Source organism: Rhinolophus sinicus, chromosome 2, assembly GCF_057876585.1.
Source record: "Rhinolophus sinicus isolate RSI-liver-muscle chromosome 2, RSI-T2T, whole genome shotgun sequence".
Taxonomy (NCBI): domain Eukaryota; kingdom Metazoa; phylum Chordata; class Mammalia; order Chiroptera; family Rhinolophidae; genus Rhinolophus; species Rhinolophus sinicus.
This window is the reverse complement of record NC_142502.1, coordinates 128,126,044-128,140,420: the sequence shown is the minus strand read 5'-3', so window position 1 is coordinate 128,140,420 and position 14,377 is coordinate 128,126,044. Positions and strand designations below refer to the sequence as shown.

Below are 14,377 nucleotides of genomic sequence, written 5' to 3'. Positions count from 1 at the left end.
TTCAGTTCAATTTTTATATGTCCTGAGTTATCATTCTTTCTCATTTTAAAAATTAGATTCTTATTGTAGTTGTAAGTTTTGATTAAACTGTAAAAAGTAAATTGTTAAAACATTAACAGATTATTATTATTGATATAGGATTTTCAATGTGCTCAAAACTATGAATTGTAAGGGAATGAAATAGCATTTCCAGCTGACAAATGGAACCACAAGAAATGTGATATCTCTTAAATTAAGTTTGTGACAATTAAAGCAATCAACTGTAGCAATGAGAAAACTATTGATAAAGTACAACCAGGGAATGTTCATTTCAAAATACACTGAAGGATGTACTTTAAGTAAAAGGATGATTATTTGAAGTAATACAAATGGTAACTAGGTACCAAGAAAATACACTACGAGCTTGGGCAAGAGTATTTTTTAGAGCTCACATTATAACTGGAGTGGGGTGAAAAGGGAAAATAGAGGATAATCTCATTCATCTAGCTACCCTAAAAGCTTGTACCAAGGTCATGACTTCTGACCAGAGGGTATAAAAGCCATAAATAAAGTCATCACCATGGAAAATGACAGGCAGTCATCCTGAGCGCTGATGTAAAAGAGGCATTGATAAAAACAAACATTCTGTGCCTTCAGGTTGGGTCTCCCAAAACATGAACCCATAAACAAGGACCGAAATCCAAATTAAAATTAAAGAAATAAAAATAATTTTGACAGCAAAATGGAAACTTGGTGATTTTAGAGAAATTAGGTAATAATCTATACAAGCTATCAGAAAACTGGATAATGCAAAAAGCCCTAAGTAAAGGAAATAGTTTGATTAAATAGGCAGATGTGGTAGTACTTAGCAAACCTAATGCCTAAGAGGACAAAATCCCTGAAATAGGATATAATGGAAATGTTTAGCAAAAGAAAAAGATCGATGAATGCCAGTGAAATGCAAAATATTCCTACAATTTTGATTGGTGTGTTTTCTTCTTATTCCAAGCGTGAAAATGTTTAATAATATTTTCCCAAGTATAACCAAGAATAGCAGCAGACCCTTACCATGGAGGGGGCTGGTTTGCGTCCCATAACTGAAACTGCACACAGCAGTTCTCTGAAGAAAGAGCAGTGATTTTTTAGTTAAATTTCAGGCGGCCAGCCGAAATACATCATGAAAAAACCCTGCTTCCCTTTAGCTTCATCCTCTGCTTTCTCCACGGGTCTTTCTTGGCTGATGATCTTTCTATTTTATTTCAGTTTTCTGCTTTCAATTACCTTACTTGTGATTCCTTGCGTTTCATTTTGCTGTACCAAGTGCCATGTGGATAAGCTCCCCGTCATGTGCGCAAGTGCGCCACAGAGCGAGCGCGTTTCCTCCCTGCTGCACCTTGGTCCACTGGCTGTCCGTGCGCGGGCTCGCGGCCACCAGCTCCCCAGGCCACCCTGCCCCGCGGCTCGCGCTGGCGCTCGGTGTCTCTGCGCTTCAGAGTTCTTCCTAAAACATTTTTTTTTTTTAACTTTTTTTTTGAGAGACATAAAAGATGACTTTGTAAAAACAGAAAATTACGCTCATGGTTGGAAAAGTGACAAATTTTTCCCATGTTAATGATCAGTTCTAACAAAATTTAAAATGAGAATTACAGTGTGATATTTTATTTATCAAAATAATTTCTAAAGTATTATCTTTAGTAGTTAGTATGTAAAGTATACGTATATAATGTATTACAGTGTATAAAATATCTAAAGTATAGATTTAATGTGCAGTAACATCAAAGGAAAATCTGAAAAAGAAAACTGCAGTAAACAATAGAACACTGGATATTCAGGTGGATGAGACAGACTAGAAAGCCCAGAATTTGATCTTATTACATATACCTTAATATATAATAAAAAAATCATTTCAAATCAGTAGAGAGGAGGAGGGAGAAACACACAATGAACAGTTTTAGATGAAGTGCATCATATTTTGAAAATAATACATTTTGATCCCCCATACCTTTTTTTAAAAATTATTTACTTTTTTCAGTTATAGTTGACATTCAAAATTATCTTGTATTAATTTCAGGTGTACAGCATAGTGGTTAGACATTTATATTATTTATGCACAGATACCCCTGGTTAGACTAGTACCTACCTGGCACTGTACATAGTTGTTGCAACATTGTTGACTATATTCTCTATGTTGTACTTTACATCCCTATGACTGTTTTGTAACAACCAATTTGTATTAATCCCACCATACCTTATAAAAACAAGTTCCAGAGGATTAAAGTGTTACATATATATGTGTATATATATATATATATATATATATATATATATATATATATATATATATAACACACACACACACACACACACATATATCTGTAAAAAAATATATTTTCTAGGGAAAAGGGGGTAATGAAAACTGTCTAAACTGAAAAAAGATCTCATAAGGAAAGAGACATATTTGACTACAGAAAATGAAAAATTTCTATACATAAAAAAATACTAAAATATAAAGGTTAACCAAGAAGTGACAAAATATTTGGAGCAAATATATCACACCATTAATATATTTGTTATATAAAAAATTCTTACAAATGGAAAAAAAAGTAGAGTCCAGTAGATAATGGGCATGGGATACAAAAAGACAATTCCTCCAAAATAAATTTAACAGTAAAAAAAAAAAAGGGAGGGGCTGGCCCGGTGGCTCAGGTGGTCAGAGATCCATGCTCCTAACTCCGAAGGCTGACGGTTCGATTCCCACATGGGCCAGTGGGCTCTCAACTACAAGGTTGCCAGTTCAACTCCTTGAGTCCTGCAAGGGATGGTGGGCTCTGGTCCCTGCAACTAAAATTGAACATGGCACCTTGAGCTGAGCTGCCACTGAGCTCCCGGATGGCCCAGTTGTTTGGAATGCGTCCTCTCAACCACAAGGTTGCCAGTTCGACTCCCACAAGGGATGGTGGGCTGCGCCCCCTGCAACTAGCAATGGCAACTGGACCTGGGGCTGAGCTGTGCCCTCCACAACTAAGATTGAAAGAACAACAACTTGACTTGGAAAAAAGGTCTGGAAGTACACACTGTTCCCCAATAAAGTCCTGTTCCCCTTCCCCAATAAAATCTTAAAAAAAAAAGGAAAAATATTAAACTCAATTTGTAGTCATAAGTGGAAATAGAAAAGTTGCTATTTTTAATAGAATAAAATTACATTTGCAAATTATAGACTGAAAATACAATATTTCCACTCAAGATGGCAGAGTAGGTAAATACTATGCTTGCCTCTCATGGCCACATAAAAATTACAACTAAAATACAGAACAACCATCATTAAGAATCATCTGAAGTCTAGCTGAAGAGAAGTCCTACAACTAACAATATACAGAAGAAGCCACTTTGAGACTGGTAGGAGGGGTGGAAATATGGAATGGGCTAGTCCCACATCCAGGTATGGTGGAGGTTCTCCACTGAGGAATGAGGGGTCCCAGGCCCACACCAGGCTACCCAGTGTAGGGTTCCAGTGCCAGGAAGAGAAGTCCCCACAACTTCTGGCTGTGAAAACCAGCAGAGATTGTGGCTGAGTGAGATGAAGGGTGGCTGGAGTCCCAGGTGCTCTTCTGAAAGGGCTCATATAGGGACTTACCATAATACTTTCAAGGTTTGCCCATATTGGTTTGCCCCTATTGTAGCATGTATCATTACTTCATTCCTTTTTTTTTTTTTTTCAATTGGGGAATATTGGGGAACTGTGTGTTTCTCCAGGGCCCATCAGCTCCAAGTCATTGTCCTTCAATCTAGTTGTGGAGGGTGCAGCTCAGCTCCAAGTCCAGTGGCCCTTTTCAATCTTAGTTGCAGGGGGCGCAGCCCACCATCCCATGTGGGAATTGAACTGGCAACCAAGTCGTTGAGAGCTCGTGCTCTAACCAACTGAGCCATTCAGCGCCCCACAAATAGACTCATGTTTATGCTGTCAGTGGATTTCTGACCAAGGTGCCAAAACAATTCATAGGTAAAAAATTCAATGGAAAAAGGAAAATATTTTCACTAATTGATTCTGAAATAATGGAACCTCAAATAGACCTAAATATAAAAGTTAAAACTATAAAATTCCTAGAAGAAAAGAAAAGCCTATCTTTATCACCTTGGAGAGAGCAAAGGATTCTTGAAGAAGATACAGAAAGCAATAACCTTCAGATAGGAACTCCTGGGGTTCTGGGCACGCCTTGCAATGGACCAGTCCATGGAGCCCACGAATAGGAAGACAGTAGGATCTACCCACGTGCTCTTGACATGGGACCCTTGAGGCCTGGGTAGAGGCCTGCGACTAACTACTTGAAATGAGTCCTGTACTCCTCAAAGCCCCAGGCAAGGACTTATGGAATATCTGGTCTTATTGAATACCCCACAACAAAGGAGGTTTGTTGGGGGCCCCCATCTTCTGGGGGCCTTTTCCCACAACAAAGAAACGTGAGTCATCTTCTGGGGGCGTTTTCCCTTTAATTAATGAATGTGGTCTTCACACATTAGACCAAAGTCTCTACAAGTGGGTAGAGTAGAGGCGGCCTGCTGAGAAGAGGGGGAGCAGTGTCTGAGTGGCCGCCAGGGGAGTCGCAGCTCTGCACTGGAAACGTAGAGATACGAACAGTGTGGAGCGGGGCAGAAACTTGGGGCCTGGAGTCAGATGGGCCTGGGTTCAAGTCCCCAGACCTATTCTCTTGGAGAAGTGTGTTCTTGGGCAACACACTAGACCTCTCTGAATCCTGGTTTCCTCGTACGAGGTGAACTGAGTCGGATATCAGCTGACCATTTGGTCTGAGGGATGAGGGATGTTCTAGGCCTGATGCGAGATCCTGATCGCAAGGCGAACCTTCTCTCAAGCAGCTCACACATAGGGGGACACGAGTGCAACACCTCAAACTCAGCTTTTCACACACATGCTCCTTTTCCTAACTTGCCTGCTTCACAACCAGTCCCTCAGCCTCCCAGGCCCCAAATATTGTCAAACTTTTGCTTCCACTTTACTTCCTGTATCCAACTAGCTACAAGGTCCTATCAATTCTTCCTTCAAAATGCCTTTTAGCAAGAAGGCCTCAGCTATTGCCTACCTGATTCCCATTCTTTCTTCTCCTTCCTGGCAGAATCTCAATTTTGTTCAAAGTTGCAACAAAAGTCCAGTAAAAGACTCCCTTCCCTATAGCCCATTGCACTTGGGGGTAGCTACTGAGGTGTACCAATGAAATCTAAGCTGAAGATTTCTAGGAAAGCTTTGCTTTTCTTGTATTAGTACCACCCCTCCCTGATTCACTCTTTATGATTTTTCACCCGGGATGAGGCCCTGAGGTCTGGAGGAGCTACAGCAGCCGTCTTGAGATTAGGAGGCACCCTGTCTGAACAAGTGTTCCTATCAGTCACCTGGACTATTGCATGAGCCATCAGAGGGCTTTCCTAGCCCCTGCTGTGCAAGTGGAAGCATCAAAGTAGACACATGCGTCCCAGAATCAAAGGACTCCAGTTGTGGCTCATCCCTAAAGTACAAAATTAGGCAACCAGTGGAAATGATGAAGGAAATCTAAATTTATTGACATGGAAAGATGTTCCTTATATTTTGTTAAATTTAAAAAGCTGTTTAAAAATAGTTTTTTTATGGTATGTAATTATGCATAAAATATGTGTATTTATAAATATATGCATTTAAAAGTGTAAATGGATATTCCTGTAAATGTTTAACAAGCTTATATCTATTTGGTGAGCTTATAAGTGACTTCATTTATTTCTTCTTACTTATATGATTAATTTTTTTTCAATAAAAAATAAAAATTAGAGACAAAAAAGTACTTACAATGCTTAAATTCAATTTTCCTTAGTATGGCATTCAGTGGCTTCCACAAAGAGCAGAAATAAAGGTGGTGTGTTTGTGCATGAGTGTGTGTGTGTGTGAATTTGTGTGTTTGAGAGTGTGTGACTGTGAGTTAGTATGTGAATGTAAGTTTGTGGGGGTTTGGGTGTGTGTATTTGAGTGTGTGTGAATTTGTGTTTGACAGTATATGTATGTCTGAGTATGAGTGTGTGTGAATTTGTGAATACTCTGAAGAGTGTGTGACTGTGAGTTAAAGTGACAGTGTATAAGTGAGTGATGTGAGTGTGTGAGTGTGTGTGGTGAGTGTGTGTGTCTGCCTCCCTGGGGTTGGGTGAACAGCCAGAAAGGATTCAGGGTGACCCCCACCCTTCTCGGTTCAGTCTGACACATCATGGGGTGCAGCAAACCTGCTTTCCCCAACTCTCGACTCTGCTCTCATTGAGCAGGAAAGGAAGTGAGAATGAGGAGGGCCCCAGTCTGATTCTGGGGAGGTGTGTCTGTGTTTTGTTTCTATGACAGCTGACAGTCAGGCCCCAGAAGGTACTAGGCCAGTAACTGTCTTGGTTGTACCACCTGAGAAGGTGCCCACATCTGCTTTTGTCACTCAGTCGTTCAAGGAACTCCTTAACCAAAAGGATTTTGTGGCCAAAGACGTTTGGAAAAAGCTGAGAATTCAGTTTCAGAGATCCACAACATATACTGGTAAGTTCAAGGTGCTGAGAAGTCCCTGGTGAATCCTGCTAGTCCAGCATTTCCACATGAGGACAGGGATCCCCCTCTCCACTGCCTGACAGCACCTTTTAACCTCCCACAGACCCAGCCTTCACAGAAGACACTGGGGGGAATGCTGAGCCATGATAACAGCCTGCATTTGCCCAGCCCATGTGAGGCTGCAAAGCTTCCTCACATGTACAAACAGGCTGCCTTGGAGCCTTATGGGCAGGCGACATTGCACCCATTTTACAGATAAGGGAACTGGGAATCCGAGAGATGGAGTATCTTGCTTAAGGTTCCCAAGTTTATAAGAGGCCTGTCTGCCTTAGGACTCCATCCTCTTCCCTTTTCACCAAAGCTGAGTAGAGAGCAGGGCCATGAATGGGCTCAGGAAAGATGCAATGTTTTAGACAAGAAGGCTGGGCAGGAGGTAAGGACTCAGCCATGATGGGACTCCTGGGGAGGTGGATGAGGTGGAGTCATTAGCCATGACACTGAAGGGGGATGGGGTGGGAGGTGCTGAACGGAGGGTGCCAACTGGTTCTGGCTGGGTGTCTCTGCCATCTCAGCAGCTGGCGGTGAAAGACCTCAAAGCAGGTAGAAGCCAGGTTCTACTCATGGCAATGCCTCCAGCAGGCCGTGTGGCTTAGGTCAGTCCCTCCCTCTGAGACCTCAGTTTCCTCATCTGAGCCAGGCAGGAGTTGGACCAATTATAGGATGCTCTATTTATCAAATATTTCAAGTAAACGGTAAATAATTTTTAGTATAAGTATATCCTATGCTATATTTGGGACATACTTATACTAAAAACTTATTTATCATATATCTGATATTCAAATTTCCCTGGACAGCCTGTATTTTTATTACAGATGGGTGCCAACAACCTTTATGAGACAGATGAAAGTCAGTAGCCCAGGAGTTGGGATGAGAGCCTGAGCCAGAGCTCACTTCCTTCCCCCTGGCTGGCTCTCCCCATTGACCAGGTCACTGAAAGGCTGGCGCTGAACCTGGCTCGGAGTGAAAGACTGAGCCTCTGTAACAGTGGTGAGGGGCTGGAGGACCTGGGGTGCCTGTGGCACTCATACTTGGGGTTCCCCAAGCCTGAGAAAGCAGGGCTGCAAAGAGCTGTCAGGATTTACACTGAGGACCTTTTTCTGAACCTGCTAGTGCTGTTAGATTAAATGGCTGGGGGGTGGGGAGCAAGCATCTGAGTAGAGAACTGATGTGGAAACAGGACTCTAGGGAGAGGAGGGGAGAGGAGGGAGGGGAAGGAGCAGAGGGGTTGGGATGCTTATGGAGCCGATGGCTCTACCTGACCCCTCGGTTGCAGGGATTTTTCCTTCTATTACCACATCTCAGCAATGCTGCCTTCTATTACACACTCAGCTTGGAAAACTACAACAGTGTGTGTGGGGGGTTGGATGACGGGCAATGTGGAACCTCTGAGCTAACACTTCTCCCTCAACTTCTTCACAAACTGTTGTTAGTGTTTGTGGTAAACCCAGTGCGAGGGGAGGTGGCTACCAGAGGAGAAGGACCTGTCAAGGTCAGACTGCTGGGTTCCCAGCCTCCATAAAACAGGTGTGGAGAGCACGTCAGTAGCTGCCCACCATGACCTCCGGGGCCCTCCTGCTCCTTGCCTCCATGCTCCTGGGCGCCCCAGGTAAGGACAGTCCCCTCAGTGTAGATCCTGATAGCTCCCCTACCCTCTCACCAGCTTTCTCACCATCACCATGAAAGCCTTTCTCTCAGAGCCAGGTGTAACCCCAGCCTGTCAGTGACCTGGCAAATGGCTAGAGCCAGGCAGGGGGAAGGACGTGAGCCCTGGCTAGGGCTCTAGTACCAACTCTGTTGGTCGTGCTGTGTGGCCTGGGGCCCCCCTTTTCCTCCCTGGGCCTCTGACTCTTCATCTGTCTTATGAAGGTCTTTGGTCCTCATCAGAGGGTCTGATCCTTCTTCTGGCCCACACTGGCTAGGATTAGGACAGGGCTTGTGAGCGAATGGGGACCTCTCACTGTTCAAACCTCACTTCTTGTTCTGTACACTCCTCTTCTCTCCCAGGCCCTGAGGTCATTGTAATCGCCAAGGGCTTAGCTGAGGGTAAGGATTCTTCTGGAAGGGAGAATGGGTGGAGTTGGGCCACCTGACAGTTTTTGGAAGGAAAAAGGTAGACAATCTCTTGAAGGAAGATGAGGGAAGTTTCATTTTAGATCCAGGCCCAGTTCTGTGTGTGTGTGTGTGTGTGTGTGTGTGTGTGTGTGTGTGTGTGAGAGAGAGAGAGACAGAGAGAGAGAGAGACAGAGAGACAGAGAGACAGAGAGACAGAGAGACAGAGAGACAGAGAGGTGGGTGGGTGCATGAGAATAAGGAAGAGGGGGGCAGTGTTTTCCTCCTGGCTTTCCAGAAGGAACTTGAGAGCATGGGTTTGTTTGTTTCTCTGCGAGTGGATCAGAGCAGTCCCAGGGCAGAGTGGGAGGAGAGGGCCTCCTAGACACCTCACAAGGCCCCACTCCTGTCTTGGGCCCTGGGCACCTCCTGGACTGCCCACCAGCCAGGAAAATGAACTTTTCTCTTTCTTCCCATCTGTGGAGGGATGCTGATGCTGTTTCTTCCCCAGGTCTGGCCTTTTCTAGTCTGACCTCTGAGAGCTATGACCTGGCGATAGCCGACTTGTACAGCAGAGAGCAATCCAGCCAGGGCCTGACCCAGGAGGAGCCCCAGGTACATGGCTTCCTGCTCACCTCCCACAGCCTCTCTCCTTTCTCTTCTCCCTGGAAGGTGCCAGGGCAAGGGCTGGAGGTGTTTACTGGACAGGCAGAGGGGAAGGAGAGGCTGGGAGCTGAAGAGGCTGCTTTTGTTCACACTCATGCCTCGTGCGGGTGGGGAGCTGCATTAGTCGGGCTGGGCCTTCCCCAAGAGGGTCCTCTGGGGTCTGACTGAAGAACAGAAGAGGAGTCCATGCAGGACTGGATTGGTGCTGTGGGTGAGGGGCAGGTTCCGGGGTCTCCCAGCCCCTCCAAGACTAGCAGGACGATGGTCAGGGACCGGCCAGTCTAGTCCAGGCCTTTAAGGACACAAAGGTCATAGACGATCCTGCCGGCCATGGAAGCGTCCAAAGGCCCCTTCCTGCAGTCCTTCCCAGGGTCCTTGGGGTGTTGGAGAGACTATCTCGAGGGGCTTCCTTTCCTGACAGGGTGACCGGCTGATCACAAAGGAGCGTATCCACTGTAAGGCCTGCCGGAAGATAATCCAGAAGCTGGAGGAAATGGTGGGAAAGTCGCCTAACAAGGTAAGGGTATTAGACCCTTTGGTCTGCTGGTCAATGGAGTGGGTGGCCTGGGGCACGCAGCACAGCCGCCCCAGAGGGGGACACTGGAGGCCTGCTGATCCCTGTTGGGCCAGAGCTTCTCAGCAGGGGACCTGGGGGCCCTCTCATTCGTCTGTGGATGGACTTCAAAGAATCCTGGGAAACTGACACTCTGGGGGTGTGAAAGTGGGAGGAAGAATGTGCATGGTTTCTGTCCAATTCTCAGGGCAGAGTTTTGAGAGGCTGGTTCCAGGGGGTTTAAGTACTGGTAAATTCTGGATCTGCCATTTCCTAGCTGCATGGCCTGACAAGTCATTAACGTGTTCTGACCCTCAGTTTTCTTATCTATGGAATGGGATGGATAATAATTTCCACATGGCAAGTTACCTAGGCCTTTTAAGGAGCGGAAAGGTGGGATGTGCTCAGCTCCATGTCAGGCACTGAGTAAATGCTGAATAAGTGGATGTATCACTATCAAGAACCATTGTCTCACCCTCCCTCTCTCCTTCCCTCTCCGTTGATCCCCCAACCCGCTCAGCATCTTGGCACTACAGGGCCCACCTTCAGCCCTGGGTACTCAGATGTATCCTTCTCCACTGGGATGGCAGTAGAAGGTATTTTAAAATCGAATGTGCCAAGGCTCCAAGCTCTGATCCCCTCCTAACCTTTCTCACATACCTCCTGTAGGTGGAGAACCCATCTAGTCAGGCCCTGGACCCAGGAAGCTATACAGGCAGAGGCTTTCATGTGGGTTTAGAAGCCATTCATGGGCATCATTCTCCATACAGAAGACACGGGGTGGGTGTACAGAAGCCTGAGACCCTGGCAGGGTCAACTGTCTTCTCAAAAGTCCCTGCTGGCCAGGCTTGGGCCAGGGCCTTTAGCATTGGGAGTGGAGTTGGGCCTTGTCTCTCTATTCGCTGCTCCGATGCCCACCTGGCACCAGCTCTTCGCACCCAGCACTCCCATGCCAGAGCTGCCCAGGGCCCAGAGCAGCTGGGGCCCGCAGGGTGGCAAAGCTGGGCAGAGCTCACCGAATTCCCGTGTTTCACCATGGCGCTGCCACTGCAGGACGACATTGCCCAGGCTGCATCCCAGGTGTGCAAGAAGATCAAGGTGTGTCTCCTGAGAGGCCTTTGTAAGATGATCATGAAGACAGGTTTTCATCGTGTTTCCCAGGACATCATGGCGGGCAAAAGCCCCCATGACATCTGTGTGGACATCAAGATGTGCAAACCTCAAGCAGGTGAGTACCAAGGTGACAGCAGGGACTCATTCCTGGAGGACCCCAGAGAGCCTCCTCAAGCATGTGTGACATGGTTTAAAAACACAAAAATGTATCTGTTATAGAGAACTTCATAAGCAGCTCATATGTGTCCCTGCAAGCTTCCTTGTTGTGGTACATTACTCCCCTCACTTCCAACATGAGAAAGTGTGGAGAAGTTGGGTAGGTGGGCTTTAGTTAGAAACGTTTGAGAAATACTCATTAAGAGCTTTAAGAAACACTCATAAGATTTTGGAGGCTTTTTACCTCAGGTAATCCTGGGGTACAATCAGGTCTCCATCTCTCCTCCACTGTGTGACCCAGGGCAAGTAACTTAACTTCTCTGAGCTCGAATTTTCTCATTTGTGAAGGGAGGATAATAATCCCTATTTCTGAGGTTGGAATGAAGACTGAATAAGCTCATCATGTATAAAAAGTTTGACAGCAAGGAAATGGCCTTAGACTGTGATATACAAGAGACATCAGAGCCCCGATCAAACTCCAATCCCCAGAGCAGCACAGATCCTTGGGGACAGAAACCGAGGCTCCATCCTGTTTGGATGACACTAGCATGCTGAGAGCTCGGCTCAGGAATCCTGCTGGGTGGGGAGAGCTGTCCTGGCTTCTCCCTCCAGAGCTGACCAGGCTGTGCCCAGAGAGAACAGGCTGCAGCTGCAGGAGATGGACCTGTGACTGGCACTAGCAGCTCCTCTCACCCTCACTGATGCTGCGGCACTTGATGCTGGCAGGTCCAGGCTTGCTCCTTAGTGTGCAGTCCCATTATTTCCTGTCATTAGAGCCTGTGGCTTTTATCTCCAAAGTTCTATACATGCACAGGCTCCTGACTGGCTTCCAGGATGTCACTCGTGTGTTCAGCAGGTACAGGGGCTCTGACTCCCCATTTCCCCTGTAGACCCCACACATCTCACAGCCAGCTCTTCTCTCCACTCCAGGTTTCATCTGAGCCTCTGAGGCCCCTGAGCCCACCGTGAGGGGAGAAAGCACAAGAACTTCAGCACTCGAGGCCAGCTCCTCCCTCCCTAAATCCAGAGTCCGCCTCCAGTTTCTCGCACCTCCCTCCTCCACTGCCTTCCTCTCTTAGGAGTAAAAAAATGTCATGCAAGCTTTTAATGCAGTTTCTTTTCCTTTGGTGGACTTGAGAGGAGGGGCTTGGAGGCAAGCTTGGGTGACTTATACATTCATTTGGGAAATGTTTGTCCTATGTCCCCCACACTTTTCTAGATGCCAGGGGTCTAGTGGTGAACAAGACAACCTTAGCTGCTCTCACACATGTTTGAGCACGCACTAGAGCCACATGTTACTACAGAAGCTAGGGTACACAGCAAGTATATCCCCAGATGCTCTAAGAATGGCTGGGGAGACCAGAAAGGTTTGTTAGAGTTCTTTTGGTCATAAGGAACAGAAACCCATCCTTTCGCCCTTTTGCTTCTTTCAGCAGCCAGCCTTCTTTTGCTGTTTTGGGTGAGTGTATTACTTAGGATTCTTTTGGTTTTTCCCCCAAATATTTTATTGGGGAAGGGGAACAGGACTTTATTGGGGAAGAGTGTGTACTTCCAGGCCTTTTTTCCAAGTCAAGTTGTTGTTCTTTCAATCTTAGTTGTGGAGGTTGCTGTTCAGCTTCAAGTTGTTGTCTTTTCAGTCTTAGCTGTGGAGGGCGCAGCTCAGCTCCAGGTCCAGCTGCCGTTTTCTAGTTGCAGGGGGCGCAGCCCACCATCCCTTGAGGGAGTCGAACCGGCAACCTTGTGGTTGAGAGGATGCATTCCAACCAACTGAGCCATCTGGGAGCTCAGTGGCAGCTCAGCTCAAGGTGCCGTGTTCAATCTTAGTTGCAGGGGGCGGAGCTCACCATCCCTTGCAGGACTCAAGGAGTTGTGGTTGAGAGCCCACTGGCCCATGTGGGAATCGAACCGGCAGCCTTCGGAGGTAGGAGCATGGAGCTCTAACCGCCTGAGCCACCGGGCCGGGGGCCGGCCCTCTTTTGGTTTTAAGCAACTTCTGTCTTAGCTCATTCTAGTTTAAATAACAAAGTTACTTTTTTGACTCAAATAATTGGCCAGTCCATAGATAGCTTCAGACATAGATAGAATGATCCAGAAATTTGTGGTGTCACTAGAGCTCTAGCCCTTTTTCTCTGCTATTCTCTCATTTCTTCCCACCTCCACACTGAAATTGACTTCAGGCTAGCGTTCTTCTTGGCAGCAGAAATGGCTGATCAGGTCACAACTGTACATCTATTCAGTAGAGTTCATCAGGAGGGAGAGAGAGTTTTCTGGTAGCTTCTCTTCCAGTAGCTGCCTTGGAAGAGAAAAGAAGCTTCTTTCCCGGAAGCCCCATCAGATTTTTCCTCAGTTCTCATTGGCCTGAATAGGTCAGGTGCCTCACCACTTCAACCAGTCACTAGGTCCAGGGGCCTGGGATACACTGATTAGCATAAGACAAGGCAGGGCACACTCCTGAGACTGAAGTGGGTTCCATGTCACCCTAATCATTTGGTTGAGAATGGACATGAAAATCTGGGAGAGATTGTCGCTGGAAGAGGGGGAAAAATAGGTGCTGGCAACCACAGCGGCAATGGTGTATCACTCAGGTTCAATCAAAAAACCACTCAAAGGCACTCCCAATGGTAAAATCCGGAAAAATAGTCAATGACAGTAACAGATTATAATCGATTGAGTAAATTAGAATCCATGAGTTCATATAGATATAAATAGTGACTTAATAAATAAATAAAAGGAAAGTGTTACCTTACAGTAGAATGCCAACTAGTAAATGTAGACACAGTTGCAAAGTATACCCTCTCAAAATACTTACTGATTTGATATTAATTAATAAATTCCATGATTAGTTAACTTGACAGTGGAGAAACCTGCAGACAGAGGATGAAAGTTAATGTCACTATTAATGGGACACAGCAACATCACGGGCCGCATGATAAAATTCACTGAGAGGAACATAACAGCATTTTTCTGCTATTTCTGCTAAAAATGCATAAATCACAAGCAAACCTCAAACTCAAACTGACATTCTACATAGTAGCTGGCCTATACTCTTCAAAAATGCCAAGGTCACGAAAGACAAGGAAAGATTGAAGAACTGTTCCAGATCAAAGGAAGCTAAAGAGATACATGGATGTAATTGCAACACAGGGTCCTAGTCTGGATGTGTGTCAAGTACCGTTGAGTCAATTCTGACTTCAGTTCCGTCACGAATGAGTGACGTCCACTCTGTCCTGTCCCCCACAGCC

The 14,377-nt window shown here is 45.9% G+C and overlaps 1 protein-coding gene and 1 pseudogene across 1 annotated transcript; one reads left to right on the top strand and one right to left on the bottom strand.

Annotated features, from left to right (window-relative positions):
* LOC109436167 (putative G protein-coupled receptor 160) lies at window positions 1-1,115 on the bottom strand (annotated as a pseudogene).
* A 6,566-nt stretch (window positions 1,116-7,681) lies between these two features.
* On the top strand, window positions 7,682-12,267 carry GNLY (granulysin). Its single transcript, XM_019714531.3, has 5 exons — window positions 7,682-8,204; window positions 9,159-9,262; window positions 9,735-9,830; window positions 10,920-11,094; window positions 12,066-12,267. Exons 1-5 carry the CDS (start codon window positions 8,153-8,155, stop codon window positions 12,074-12,076), a joined length of 438 nt encoding a protein of 145 aa, XP_019570090.2. The 5' UTR covers window positions 7,682-8,152; the 3' UTR covers window positions 12,077-12,267.
* The last annotated feature ends 2,110 nt before the right edge of the window (window positions 12,268-14,377 follow it).